The sequence below is a fragment of the Aphelocoma coerulescens genome, chromosome 2, assembly GCF_041296385.1.
Source record: "Aphelocoma coerulescens isolate FSJ_1873_10779 chromosome 2, UR_Acoe_1.0, whole genome shotgun sequence".
Classification (NCBI taxonomy): Eukaryota; Metazoa; Chordata; class Aves; order Passeriformes; family Corvidae; genus Aphelocoma; species Aphelocoma coerulescens.
This window is the reverse complement of record NC_091015.1, coordinates 30,388,612-30,404,387: the sequence shown is the minus strand read 5'-3', so window position 1 is coordinate 30,404,387 and position 15,776 is coordinate 30,388,612. Positions and strand designations below refer to the sequence as shown.

Here is a 15,776-nt window from a genome sequence, read left to right as displayed (position 1 = left end):
CACCTCATCCAAGGCAAACTCTGAATCCTGGGCCACAGTTTCCCTTTTTCTCTTTCCAGCCTCTTGACTAAATGTAAATTGCAACAGAAGATGGGTTGAACAGGAAGAGTTGAAATCAGTTCAGGCAGGGGACAGAATTGAAGCTCTTCTGTATTTTGACTGGACACCCAAAGCTCTGCCCTAGTGGGTAATAAAAATAGCAAAATTGTGAAAACAAAGAAAACAGAGATTTTTCATGAAACAACATTGTATTTCAAGCTACATTAAGTTTGTACTGTGCCAGCTATAAATTTGCAGATAACATGGGATTTAAGCACTGCCATGACAGGCTATATACTATATATATACACATATTTGGAAACTATCTCTCTTGAGGAGAGCTTGGAATGCAGAGACTTAGACAAAGAAGGGATTTGTCCTTGATTTTAAAAATTAAGTAATCCAACAGAGTTTAAAATGATGTTTGTGTTTTAACATGAGTGGTACTTACGAATTTACTGAAATTGCTCCAAAGTGCTAAGCTGCTAAGGCATGCAGAACATCTGTACTTTTAGGAAACAGTGGGAATACAGAATCTGTTCTGATGTTTGTGTTTACACCAGCATTTTACAGTGATTATGTAGATGATTTGGATCAGACAAAACTGTACAGAAATCCATACCATTGTTTTTACTTCCTATTTAGAAAGCTTAGGGAAAAAAATCTTAGGAAAAATTTCTAGTTACTTCTAGAAATTTCTAGTTATTTCCAGTTACTTCTAGTATATATTTTATGCATTTTTTTGCCTATTTTTTGATGGAAAGCATGTACTTGACTGTTTTTTAAGTAGAGTTGATAACATTTTATTGGAGTTTCTAGTCCATAGGGCTTTCTAAGACAGTTCTTTTTGGTCGGTGTTTGGTTTTTTGTTTTTTTGGTTTTTTTATGTGATTCCTGAATAAGAGTGGAAAATAATCCTATTCTTCAAATAGTTGACATACCTTTATGTCAACTTATTAAAGATGGACCATGTTCCCAATATTTGCCTACTTGAGGCTGAGGAAGAAGAAATAATTTTTTCTGAGGGTTGTCAGCACTGTTAAAGAATATGCAGGCAGAAGATTGTGTGTTGCCATTCTGCTTAAAATATCGATATGTCATTTTGAGAACTCTGAAAGATCTCTATTTTAGCTTGGATACAGTCACATGAACTGGAAAAATGATTGAATGACTGTGAACAAAAGATTGTAAAAAATTATACTGCCTTGGCTGTAGTACTCGAAAGAATTACAGCTACTGATCTGAATGTGGAAATCTTTTGAAAAGTTTTGCTGGACAACTAAAGCAGAATTTACATCTAGAGACCTTTTTTTCTTGACAGTTATTTCAAACACGAAGCTAGCTATGCTTTTTGGATGTGACTGTTTTAAGCTCATGCATGAAAAAGGTGAAAAGTGTTGTTGCTGCTATAGAGCATATTTTCTATCTTGATACTTGACTAAGGAAAGTATGAAAAAAATGGAAAGCAACACTTTAATTTATTTTCAATAAGTAACATAACATAGGTTTTTATTACAGTTGCATAGGCATAATATTGATTTAAAGATGAATAGACTATCTGGCAAAATATGAAATGAAAGCATGGTCATTGCTGAAAGAAAACCTCAAGACGTTGTTTTAAAGCCTCTAGAAAGCAGTCCATTTCTATTTTATGTATGTATTTTTTAATTTGAATAATAAAAGAGGTGTGAGGAGACTTTGCTGTCTTTCCTCCAAAGTTCAGAAAAATCCTTTTTTAGGATAAGGTTCAATCACCTCTGTCATAACACCTGCTCATCTCACACTGCTGCTTTTGTAGTTATTGACATCATTATCATAAGATGCAATGATTTTTATATATAACCATGTATATCAATACTGAAAAGTACATTAAAATTATAGAAGCCAAATAAAAAATGAATTTCTGTCAGTCATCAATTTGTGTGCTTGTCCCGGTCAGTGTCTAACCCACCAGCTTCTAATCACAGCTGATAATAAAATTTGTTGCTGAACATAGTTGTTTATTTATTACTTACATGGTTTTTGTTTATGTAAAGTTGTGATTTTTGTTCTCTTTCAAATGACAGAACAATAAGATTATAGATGATTTTATCAAATAAATATTTGCTTTGACTGCCCATGAGACCTGCTAAACTCCATTGCTTACAGTTGGCAGTAAAACTGAAATATACCCAGTTAGTGAAAACAAACAATTTTATTGAGGCCACACATAGTCTCAGGCATTTTAATTTAAGAAAATTTGATAAATGAAAAACATTGGGAAAAGCCATTCTTTTTACTGTATAAACTGTATATGAGAGTGGGAGGGAAACAACTCCTCCAGCATCTCTTAAAACTGAATTTTAGTGTTGTATCCTGTTTATAAGTGCTATGAGCTGTTACAGAACTGTTATGTAACTATTGTTCAAATCCTTGGCTGCTACATTTTCTCCTTTCAGGTCACATAATTTGCTAAATGTACTTTTTAGAGTCAGGTTTAAGATGCTGGTTTTCTTTGAAGTCTAATAACTATTACAATGCCATATTTTGTTTATTTAATTAGTAAAAGCCATATTAGGTCCTAAGGTTTCTAATATTACGTGCCTAAATAATTGCTCTAGATAATCCTGTTCTTGGTTCACTCTTTGCTTCTCTACTTTCCTTCCAGGTTTTGTTGTAGAAATAAAAGTGCAGATGCAAAGTTCACCTATTCTCTTATTCATTGAATTGGAACTCATTACTAATTCATAGTGTTGTGGCCATTATGCAGATTTGACCATTATACACTGAACTACTGCATTTTAAAGAAAAAACTGAGTTATTTTTATTGTATTGCTGAGATATTTAATGTGGAAAAGATGGTTATGTGCATGATGAATTCTAAGTGAATATGAGTTCAAGGGTTTTATTTAATGGCTACTTACTGGAATAATTGCTTTGTTATTCTGCCCATAGTTAAATTGGAAAAATTATATCTACGTGATTCTGACCTGCAGGGATTTGCACAATTCTGTTAGACAAAAGTTACTGAAGCTGACAGTTTTTAGAATACCTGAGAGCTCTGCAAAAATTGAGGTTTTGAGAGCAACATTTGTTTTCTGTGATGTGAACACTGAAGAGTTTTTTTCTGCAAGGTTCCCATTTATCTTGATATTGTCCAGCTCCTCTACTCTCTGGCAGCTCTGCCAAAGGAGATTTTATAGTGCTAGTGGAAATGATCATGTTTTGTGGCTGACTCAAGGACAAGAGAAGTGACTTGAAATAGTCCTGCTAAAAACTCCTTCAGAAATATGCTATTTAATAGTTAGGGATTAGATCAAAGAGTGTTCATTTCTGAGCATTTTGTGTTTACTGGCTGGTTTTTACAGTACTCGTGGAGAAGGTAGAGTATGTTCTCATTTTCTTTGTGCCCACAGATCTCATACAGCTACAGAAAATTACTGACGTGTATTGCAAAAAGCTATTAGCAGTTTTGATTGTTTTTTCTTTAATTACTCTTCATGTTATGTAAATCAGTGTTCTGTATTTTCATTTTCTCTCTCTCTATTTTTTTTACTCAGATTCCACCAAGAAAATTAAGGATGTCTTAGAAGAATTCCATGGCAGTGGTGTGTTAGCAAAATATAATCCTGAAGGGGTAATTTTTCTTGTTTCTTAATGATCAGAAATGAGGGGGACAATTTGCAAATTCTGTAGCCATTCTAAGCATTTGAAATAGAAGATTATTTATAAATCAGGTGTTTGGGGTATTTGAAATTGTTTGAGAAGTAAAAAAACCAGGATGCCATATGATCTGGAATATCCCTATAGTCTGTTGGGGTCAGCTATTCCACCTATGCCCCTTCCCAAATTCTTATGTACCTTGAGCTGCCTTGCTGGTGGGCTGGGGTGAGAAAAGACGTTGACTCTGTGTAAATACCTAAAACATCCCTCTGTTATCAACACTGTTTCCAGCACAAATCCAAAACGAAGCTTCATACAAGCTACTGTGAAGGAAATTAACTCTATCCTAGCCAAAATCAGTGCACAGACTTCACCCCCTCCACCCCTGCAAAAAATAAAAAACAACCCCCCAAAACACCTCCACAATCCTTTGAATAAGATTAATATGGTTTTCAAGTCTCTTAAGATTGGAAATGTCAAGCATAATTTCAAAAGTTATAAAAGTAACATCCATTAAGATTTCTTTTTAAATTCTGTTTCTCTTGTGTTGTTTCTGGTAGTGGGATTTTCTGATGTTATGAAACAAAGAATTCAGCTGAAAAAAAAGCTGTGTGTGCACACTGTCACTACAGATTCACCACTAGACAAAGTATTCTGGTTTGGCTGGTAGAAAAAGCCAGATTGTTTTCTTTTCTTATCCTCAATTGAAATTTGCATTCACTTAGCACATCCTAATAGTGTGATTCAGAATGTAGCTAAATAAAAACCTGTTTCAGTAATGTTTCTAATAGTAATATTTCTGACTGTGCTCACATTTTGTGAAATTCAGGACAGAAAAATGTGCTAACCATTATGAAAATTACTTGATCTTACATTTCAGGATGTAAAGTACAAAAATTATTGACAACTTATTGGCAATAATACAATTACTTGCAACTAATGAGTTAATTTAATAGATATTGAAAAATTGTTTGATGCTTTGAACTTGGCAAAGCATAATGCGGGTCATTTTAGTCAGTTTATGAGGAAAAAAATTTGTAATTCAGTAAAATAGTGTAAGCTGATCCTTAGATTATCATAAATGATTATCTTTGATTTCCAGGTTTCTAGTTAAATACATTTGTAGAATATAAATGGATGGGAATACTGTGATCCTCTACTTTATCCCCCGGTGTAATATAGGGAGACCTAGGCTGTAGGACCATCCTTATCTGCTTTTTTTTAGAATATAGACATATTTTTGGTTTTGTTCGTTTTTTAGGAAAAATGTGAACTGATAAAATGGTCTTAATCTATTATATGTTTTTTCTTCTAAATTCTTCACATATTTTCAGTTATCATACATGTTATCAACATAACAAAACATGTTCAGTTTTGTGAAGTGTACCCTGTTAAAGTAAAAAATAACTGTGCATTTAATGCATATTTAAATAATATGTTGCCTCATAGGTAACATATTTTCAAATTATCAACTGTCCATAAACATGATTACTGAAAGTGGTGTGATTAGTCTCTTTTAACCAAGTAATTTTTCCAGTTTGGGGCTACATGGAAGTTGAGTCATGGCAAGATGGGTACCCAGGAAAACTGTTCTGACTGAAGCCAGGTGAATTGGCAAAATCTGTGCAAAGCTGGAAATAATAAGCACAATTGGTCGTGAGATGAGTCTGTGACTCTGCACGGTATCTCCCTCTTCTTCATTTCACAGCTATTCGTTTGCAGAATTCTACCAGTGTATTGAAACATCCAGGAATTATAGAGCAGCAGAATATCCAGGGCAGGGAGCAGGACAGGAGGAGGGTAGGGGAGGAAGGAATTCAAGACAGACACCCTGTGATGACTTCAATGTCTTCAGCAGGAATCAAGCTATTCACTACTCCTGGGTCAATACTGGACCTAGGCTGACCCTGACAGCTTTTGAACTTTGCTGCTTAGCACTTAGACTTCATAGAGTGCAACATAAAGAAAACCTGGCTAGCAACAAATCTGCTTTGGGTCTGGTAAGATTTGTTAGCTCAAGGTTCATGCCGTAAACTGCAGAACTGGAAGCAAAGTGGCTGAAATTTCCTCTGCCACTGAGTGAATATTCTGTTATGACAAGCGAACTGCCTTTGCACAGGTGTGTCCATATTTTTGGCATGCATTCAGCCTGCTGTGTGGATAAACTCTTTACAGAATGATTTGCAAGTTGATTTTATGTGGTTGGATGAGGACTGTGGATTGGGTGTAAGTAATTAATTATTATCTGTAAATGAGATGACAAAAATTAACTGATCCAGCTGGCATCAATCTTAGTGCAGCTATTTATTTCCATATATTCTGGACAGCACTGCTGTTTTGTTGTTGTGTTTTGTAGAGGATACCATCATATTTCCATTTTACCTCTCTCTTTCCTAGATCATTATCTTATAAATACTCCCATTTTTTTTTAAAGTACCAAAAGATGATGCCAGTTTTTTAGCAGTAAACATGCGACATAGAGCTATGGCAAATTTAGAAGAGTGATATATTTATTTAAATATTTACTTATATATTTAAAGGGTTCAGGAATTTATTCTGCTCCATTGGTTTTACAGAGAAGTTTTTTATCACAAGCTGATCTAATGGAATGCAAATAGCAAAAGAAAAGCCATTGGTACTCAAAACTTGCAACCTGAAATAATCTGGTTTGTTTTTATATTATTTTATATCTTGTTCAGTGAGTGGATTTTGGGTTTAGTGGAAATGGTGTATCTACTTATCAGAAAGTTATCTACTATAGGGAGTTTATTTATGGAGCTTTTACTTTCTCATTTCAATCTAAGGGAGATGCCTAAAATTTCACAAATGCTACTGAACACCTGCCCTTTCACCTTCTTCTCTAAGTCAATATCAAATAGGTAATTAAGAATGGATTTTTTTACGTGGTATAAGGCACATAGGTAGGCTAAGACCAGACTCTAGGAAAGCTGTGATTGATAAATATTCTTTTCATCATTTGAGATCTATTTATATTAATTAATTTCAATCATTTCACTTTGAGGGGAGCGTTGAATTGGTTGGCAAGACTTAGGAAAGCAGATAGAGCTACAGACTGTTAAAATGGGCAGTTGTGTTGCCCATTACAAGCATTGTGTGCTTGTGGTCCTAGTGTTGTCATCCTTTCTGAGTGCATCCTAATTTTTTGTTTACCAAGAAGTCCACTGGCTTTCTTGGCCACCTGGGCACATGCTGCACCATGTTTAACTGGCTGTCAACCAGCACCCCCAGCTCCTTTTCTGCTGGGCAGCTTTCCAGACACTTTTCCGCCAGCCCCTGGAGCTGCCTGGGCTCATTGTGACCCAAGTGCAGGACCAAGCACTTGGCCTTGTTGAACCTCATGACATCGACCTCAGCCAGTTGATCCAGCCTGTCCAGATCCCTGTGCAGAGCGTTCCTACCCTCAAGTAGGAAATCAAAGCTCTTGCCCAACAGGGCATCATCTTCAGACTGACTAAGGTGCAATTCATGCTGATGCCTTGAGAGGCCAACTAGAAACAGAGACTAGACAGGAGTAAGGGAATAAAAGCAGGTATTTATTTGAAAGGCCTTCAAAGGTACCCCCTGGGGCCAGAGGCTACTGCCAAGACAGACCCCAAGATGGATGACAGGTCATGAGTTCTTCACACTTTTATAGGTTTGGTTCATTTGCGTATCAGGGTTAATTCTCCAATTAGAGCTTCAGTTTAATGATGTAATTCCCCTCAGCTTGCCCCCCTTAGAGGCTTTTGGTTTATACTCTTTGGGCCTAGGACAGTCTGAGTGTCCTTGGAGAACAGCCCTGGAGAGGCTTTGTTATGTCTGCCTAGCACGAGAGAGCAGAAGTTAACAGGCTACAAGAAACTTCAGAGTTACACACTAGGCAGTACAGGATTTGAAAAATATGAAAGTTAAAACCTAAGGCATCAATACCTTTGCCCAGATCCTTGATAAAGATATTATCCAGGACTTAGTAAGTGCTGGGAAACACCACTTGTGCCTGGCTACCAACTGGATATGACTCCACTGACTACCACTCCCTAGGTCTGGCTACCTGGCCAGTTTATTACCCAGCAAAGGGTGCACCTGTCCAAGCCATGAGCAGACAGTTTCTCCAGGAGAATGCAGTGTCAAAGGCTGTACTAAAGACCTTAGAGGTCTTTCCCACCCTTAATGATAATGATTCTACAGAAGTCTAGGTAGACAATATCCACAGCCTTTCCCTCATCTACTAAGCAGATCACCTTGTCATAGAAGGAGTTTAGGTGTCAAGGACCAGTGAGTCAGGCAAGATCTGCCTTTCTGAAGATCTGGCTGGCCTGGCCTGATCCCCTGGTGCTCCTGTATGTGCCATGTGATGGCAGTGAGAATCATCTGCTCCATGACCTTCCCACTTTGAGTTTAGAATTATTCAGTTCTGATAATTTGTTTAATTTATGACTCTTCTTGGTAACAATTAATTTTTTATGCTTTTTAAAAGTACGCAGGGTTGAAAGACTAATATTATATTTATTTTTCTTTCTTGGTTATCTGTCATTGCATGTTTAGAAATAAATTGCTTACACTGTCTAATCAAGACTAGAATGCTGACTTAGAACCATTTTCTTGACTTATGTGCTAATGTAAGAAAATGGGATATTCTATCAAATGTCTTAAACCTGCTCATCTAAATCACTAACCTTTCACTAAAAATATTTTTATTATAAAAAACAGAGCTTGAGTGTTATGACACTGCACTAATGTATGTATGTTCTCTCTTTCCTTGCATGTGTTACAGAAACAAGATATACTTAATCAAGTAAGTAATGCTAATTTGATTTTGTCTTTCTTTTTGCGTAGGTGCAGTATCTTTTATTTTGTAAGCTTCCACTGAGATGTACTTATTAATAAATACTGCATGTGGCTATTCTTTCAGATAACAGAGTAATATTTAAATCTGAAAGCAGAGTGCACTCCTTTTCTGGTGGCAGAATTTTTCACTAGGTGAACTTCATTTTTGTCATTCACAGTACATAATTTTACTAACATTAATTGAGTTGAATATGAGAAACAAGAGCAAATAAATTACTTGTTCCATACTTTTCACAGAAATTTCACTTTACTGTGAGATCTTGTAATGATCTGTATTATTCTGAAATGAAAGAATATGTCTCAGGAAAAAATATTAAATACCAATTTCTATAACCATATAATACCATTCATATGGAGCAGGCTTAAAATTGAAGATTTAATAATTTGAATTAGGCTTATAGTGTGCTTTAAGCAATTGTGACTTTACAGCAATTGCAAGAGAAATGGCTAAAATGCTGAACATCAGCTACTACTCAGGAGAAGCTACTCCTGAGAAACTTCATTGGCCTAAATCCAGGTATAAAAGTAAAACAGGAAAAAAAAAACCTAGGGAAGAAGGACTAATCAAATGGACTAGTTTTTTAAGTGACCTAGTTATTCTTTCTTCATAGCACAAAGGTGTTAAAAAGCTCTGGCTCTGCTGTTCAGGGAAGAGGCAGCCAGAGCATGCGAACAATGAGAAAGTCAAGAGAGTGAAAGCATTAGTTTTATAGGAACCCCTCAGTTTCTGGGGTCAGAGGCCAGTTGAGCTTTTGGAGATGTGTTAGTAAGATCAGAACTGCCCAATCATAAAAGGACTTTCTTCAGATGACCAACATTATCTTTTTTTTTTACAAGCTAACAGACTGACTGCAGAGGGTTCTGAAAGAGGTTGCAACATTAAAACAGTGTATCTGTGACTAATCTTGAGCATAATCTCATCAGTATTTAGCTAATTACTTTGTCAGATGAGTAGATGAATACTAATAGAATCAACAAACTAAACGAAATTTGGGAGTTAATATCACATGGGAAAAACTTGATGATGTTGTGGACTATAGTAAATGGAATGAAATGCTCGTGTGCAGGCCGCAGTGTAGCGTACCCTGGTACCACTGGCATTGTCAGATAAATTAACGTGTATGTAGTTGACCAAAGGTGAATGCAAAGCATCATTGTGGTTTGGGCATGAAGAGGAGAAGGATGTTACTGGGATGTTGTAATAGTGTTCCTGTGGCCATGGCAGTCTGAAAAGAAGACAAAACTTGTAAGAAGAGGTAGTTTCTTAGGCCTGTTGACATAAGTGGAAAAGTAGTTAAAATTTCAAGCACACAGGAATATAGTTTGAAAGCATATTTTGTGTTCTTTCCCTCAGCGATGTTCTTTAATGTGACAGAAGATATTAAATTACTGTAAAAAACCTTGCCTTATTATAATGTATTAAGTGAAGTATTTCTACTGCAGATAGGAAGATTTAATTTTCTTTAAAAAAGGTACTGCAGAAGCCACGTCTTTCTACTTTTGTCCAAATGATGGGATGAAGTGAACTCAAATTGAAACTAATTTACAGAAGGTTAGTAGGATGTGCAGAATTATAGCATATATAATGTAGGAGAAGCCTGTCCTTCACATGTAAGAAGCTTAAGTTGTATCTTTATAGCTACAAAAGAAAAGAATGTAGCATCTTATGTGTGTCACCAGCAGTAAACTCTAGGTTTCCGACACTGGGTACTCTGTGTTTCTGGCTCCATGGGCAAAATTTCTAGGGAAAGCTTTCTGGATACCTAGAGAGTTGGGAAGCCTGCCAGGCAGAGATGTTGGCAGTCTGGCTGTGAGCCTGCTTTCTGTGGAGTGTGTTCAGGGCATTGAGGTGTAAAATACTTCAGATAGTCAATTTCTGCTGCAAAACTGTTTGGGTTAGAACATTTTTTATGATCTTTGCTGGTCTTTCTCCTTTTCTCAGTCTGTGCTACTAGTACTAATCTCCCTCTTTGATATCCTCCTTTCCTTTTGATACACTTCTCTTCCTTAAGAACTTATTTTTATCCTTTTTTTCCTTTACATTTTTGTGTTGCACAGTACCTTATGCTTTAACTTCATGAACCTATTACCACTTTTGTCTACATGTCACGTGTTAAAAAAGACAATTTGAAGAGCTTTAGATGGACTATTTGATTATGGTGAGGGGGTGTAATTTGTTTTCTTTATGAAGAACAATATATTATGTTTTGTGTTGGTTTTTTTCTCATGATAGCTTCAGCTATGCTTGATTCATGTGCATGGTGGCATCTAGATAATATTTATGAAACTGCATAGAAAAACAAAATATAAGGAAAATACTTTAAATCATAGTTTATTGCAAGAATTAATCAACAAATGTCTTGAAGTTTTCTTGGGCAATACAGGTATTGATATATATGAATGTATACATGTATAATTGAACAGATGCCACTGCTCATATCCTTTTAATTCTTTCTAAGCTGTACTTTTAAATACTGGTGAGGAGAAACTCAAACTTAGGTCAATTAGTATAGTTCCACTTTTACTAAAATCTTTACATTTACGTAGTATAAAGTGGATGTAACTTGTTGACAAATGGAATGGGGCATTTTAAATGTTTTTCTATTGGTGTGATTAATCCAAGTGAAGGTTCCAGCTGGGCTCAGGTTTGGTTAAATCTCAGCAAACCATTCATTCATGAAGTGAAAGTTTATTAATTTGTATTCTTCAAAACTTTAAAGAGGGCGGGATTAACAATAACTGGTAACATGACATTGTCACATATTACTTTTCTTACTAAAAGTGTTATAGCAAGTATTTTTAATAAATGTAGCTGAAATAACCTCCACAAAAATTTGTAATGCACAGATAGGGTCAATACGGGTGAAATATGTGAGAATACCATTACCATACAACATGTATAGAGAAGTGATTTTTCCTACTTTTAGCTGCATTATGAAGATGCCAATGCAGACATGTTTTTCTGTGAGTAGGTCTTTACACAATCTTCACAAGCAGCTTAATTGTTCAACCAGAACTTTTTGTCATAACTGACTTTTTTTCAGGGATTCATTCATTTTGCTATTTTATTTGGCTTTTGTCTGAACCATGCCACCTAACCCATTTTTCCTGACCAATTCTTCTGGGGCAGAATGCAAACTATCTACTTTTCACGTTATTTGGTATATAATAATTTCAAGTAGACTCTGAATGATAATCTCCAACAAGATATTCTAAAAGTATGTGATTTACCACTCTTCTTAAAAAAAACCCCACCTCTGTATAGTAAATATAGCATATTTAGGGAAAGTTACATATTAAATACAAGTACGTATGTGTGCAGTACTTATGGATATGCACACATAGAATCATGTACTAAAGAAAACCTGCTGATAAAAATTTTTTGGTTTTTATTACCTGCATGTAAGATTGTGATGAGACTGCAGTAGCTGGTGAATACATTCCAGACTTATTTTGGTAATTAGCATCAATTTATTTTAATAACATGAGAATGTTATGCTTAAAAATCTAATTATTGCATAAAAATGGAGTTCTTCCCATTTCCATTTTAGATGTTTTGTTGAGCTTACTTCTTTGAAGAGCTGAGGGAAAATTTTGGCAGTAATATATGTCTGTGTATTGGTAATATCCAAATGTAGTTTGTCCATATGGAGTATTTCATAGGAGCAGCCTGTGAGAGCATGTGGGGTTTTTAGATTTTTTTTTAAACGTTCATTTCAGTAGATAAGAATTTGAATGCTGATATAGCTAAGAAATAGTTTTATTTGGTTACTAGAATTTTCAAAATTAATTATGTAAAAACTGTATTTAATGGAATGCTTTGAGCAGAAAATGCTAAGGATTTTGAATTTAAACCAGATTTTACCTTGATGCACAAAGCCAGTCTTCATGAGGAATTCCAAATTTTATTTTAATTTCTGCCTTATGAACGTGAGAAATACATTTTAAACACCAAAAACTTAACGCATTCTCATGTGATTCCTGGGTTTTAACTTGTTAATCCTCTCTATATATATAGTCTCTCTACTTTTTTTCCACATCTTTTATCAAAACAACAGCAGGTTTTGAAATGTGATGATCAATAAATCTTCAAGACTTTGACTTTTGTGGGAATGCTTTAGCATTGGTGTTCACAGTTAATCATGTAATTGTCACTAATGCACTCGCATAAGCGTTTGCCCCTGTTGTCATAGCACTATGTGTGAATCAAGGCCCTGTAACATCTACTCTTACTTAACAGTTCCTTTTTCACATATTAGGTTAATATAAGTAGTTTAAAAAGAAATAATCAGTTAAAGGAACTTACTCAACCCCAAAAAATAACCCAGAGCAATTACTGTCAGTAGATGAAAGCTGATTATATTTTTTGCACCATTTGGAGATTGGACAACATAATTTAAAAAGTAAATAATTGAAAATTACATTTCAACATAATTCTCTTTCCATTATCTGTGAAATGGTCTTTTTAATAAATCAAAACCATATGTTGTGGAAGTCTCTTGAAATGAATGATTTTTTTTTCTTTTCTCTATTACCTTCTGTTTTTCAGGATGATAAAAATAGTGGCTTATGTTGAAATATTTTGTACAAATCTAAAAGAAGAAAAGACCAAAGAGAATGTGGTATTTTAAAAGAATTTATGGGAGGAGATTAACTTCAAACACTAGATCGTGTCTTGTTCCCATTTATGTGGCCAGTGTGGTGGGGAGGAATAAAAGAAGTTGTTATTCTACCCCTCCCTGCCCTGCTCCATCCACAATGGCAACTCTTTCGTCAAGAGACTATTAATTTTTTGGTGTCTTGTGAGGAGAAAGAGAGTGATACAGCAGCTCTCCCTTCTTTCTACATATCATCCAGAAGAGCTGGTTGTTGCCTTTACACCAGCTAGGAAAATACAGGAGACAGTTAGAACTCCTTTATTGCAGTTGTTAGGATAGATCTTGAGTCAAAAAGCTTCCATTTTCTTAATAAATTGTTGGTTCTTTTCAAATGTCTTAGTATGGTAGGAGTTAAAATATTATGCAGCATAGTTAAAAAACTTCTATATAAAAAGAGGCACAAATTTCCTTGTATATATCCTATTTTTCACTGAGAAACCATGTTTTCTGTATTCTCAGTATTGGGATATACTGGCTTTTGATGTCTATACCATGTAGAGTTCTGTGTGTTGGCACAGAACATACACAAAATGCATAAATCTTCAAAATATGCATGCATATTTGGATTTTTCTTGATCTTACATATCTGTGTTTACTATCAGTAAAGCAGAAAAGCAAATTGTAAAATTGAACAGCTTAACTATTGTAGGAGAAACAAAGAAGTCAAATACACACAGTGTTTGTAGGTGGAGTTCAGCCTCTTCCTCTCTGTTGTCAAGGTGTTAGAAGCCATTCTGCTGCTTGGGACAGGATCAGATATTTTAAGGCACCTCCATAGCCTGTTGTAGCCATAAACAGGAGATAAAGACCTGTGGTTTTAGCTGAGTGTTGGCCTATATATGTCTGATTCAAAACTAGAAGAAACCTGAAAGTGTCTGCTATTTTGTCAAGCAAAGTCATAACTGCTACTTGAAAATCAGTCCTTCAATTCCTGTTCTTCCTGAGACTGAGACTCACCCTCTATGAAGCAGCGCTAAATTAGAGTAATGCACTTATCAGTGAGTGCTTGAGAAGAAACAGAACTCTTATCATGGTAATTGGAGATTTTTTAAAGCATGTTAAGCATAGACTGATGCACATTTCTTTATCCTTGGAGTCCCTTATAGTCTGCTTATCTGGGATTCAAAAGAAACTGTAGTGTGGGAAGCAAGAGCTTTGCTTTATGCTGTTGGTGTAGAGTAGAAAGAGAAGTAAGAGATATGCTTTCTTTAGTGATGTTCATAAGATAAAAAGCATCTTATCACACATCTATGAGATACATTGGATACACTGCCAAGAAATTCACATATGGTCATGATACTATGGAAAATAGTGCCTGCTTTATTGTCAGGTTTGCAGTATTTTATGCCGTAACAGAAGAAGAAAAATTCCAGACTACTTTTTTGACTATGAATAAAGTGAGATTTTTAGTGCATCTAAAACCCCTAAACTATTTTAATGGTTTTGTTTCTTCACAGTTGTGAATTCTTTAGTCAAAGTAATCAGTGTCAACCTGGAAAATCTCTTGAAATATGTCATTTATCCTGAAAACTGTATTTAAACAGTTGCCAGGTCTTTAATTTCTTTGTGACTTCCACTTCTTTAAAGTTAAGATTCTTAGTAATTATTTTTTTCTAGTTCAGTGATTGCCATTTGTTCAAATGTGTCTTTTTATGTGTGCCTACTGTTCTTTCATGTGATTTCGTGTGGTATCTTAAGAAGGATGAACTAGTGTTCAGATTCAGGGTAAAATAGTATCAGCTTATTGTTTGGGAAGGAAGATCATCTATTTCCAAGACCCCTGCTATGGGCAGGGACACATTCTACTTGACCACGTTGCTCAGAGCCCTTGAGCACTGCAGGGGATGGGGCATCCACAACTTTTGTGGGCAGCCTGTTCTAGTGCCTCACCATCCTCACTATAAAGAACTTCCTAATATTTGTCCTAAAGCTACGCTTGTTCAGTTTAAAAGCATTAAACCTTGTCCTTTCTCTACCTGCCCTTGCAAAAAGTCCCTCACCAGCTTTCTCTTTAGCCCCCTTTAGGGACTGAGAGGTGCGATAAGGTCTCCCCAAAGTCTTCTCTGCTCCAGGCTTAACAACTCCAGCTCTCTCAGCCAATCTTCATAGCAGAGGTTTTCTGAGATGTAGAAGAACAACAAAAGGCCAGGCTAAAGAATTTTCTACATAGCTGGCTTTTTAAATGTATGATTATAGGAAAACAGTGAAATATCTCAGAATGCATGGTGAGCTGCTCAACAGTTTGCCAGGAGCTTTTAGCAGCTGGGGAGGAAGGAACTTCAGTGTTCTGAGAATCTACTTTTACATCTTATCTCAGTTTTCCCACTGAGTGCAGAATATTCTTTATAACTCAAAAGAAACCTCCTTTTGTCTGCTCCACCACCATTTTCCATAATATGGTGTCAGGCAGCTGTCCGAGTAGGTTGCCTACAGATGTGGTTGAAATCTCTGAGTTGAAATCTGGGGTCTGTAGCTCAATCTCAGCTTTCTTCCCCACCCAACACATAGTTACCCAGTGATGCATCCTTGATAGCAGAGATGCAAAGGAGATAGGGTTGTAAACAAGTTTGGAGGAAAGACTGATAATTT

The 15,776-nt window shown here is 35.7% G+C and overlaps 1 protein-coding gene across 9 annotated transcripts in view; it reads left to right on the top strand.

Moving 5' to 3' along the window:
• Nucleotides 1–15,776, top strand: part of LOC138106396 (diacylglycerol kinase beta) — a 425,706-nt gene that overhangs the window by 151,215 nt on the left and 258,715 nt on the right. For all 9 annotated transcript variants that reach the window (XM_069006937.1, XM_069006936.1, XM_069006939.1 and 6 more), the window contains 2 exons: nt 3,579–3,655; nt 8,456–8,476. In XM_069006937.1, the coding sequence (XP_068863038.1) occupies nt 3,579–3,655; nt 8,456–8,476 (98 nt within the window). The remainder of the gene's footprint in view (nt 1–3,578; nt 3,656–8,455; nt 8,477–15,776) is intronic.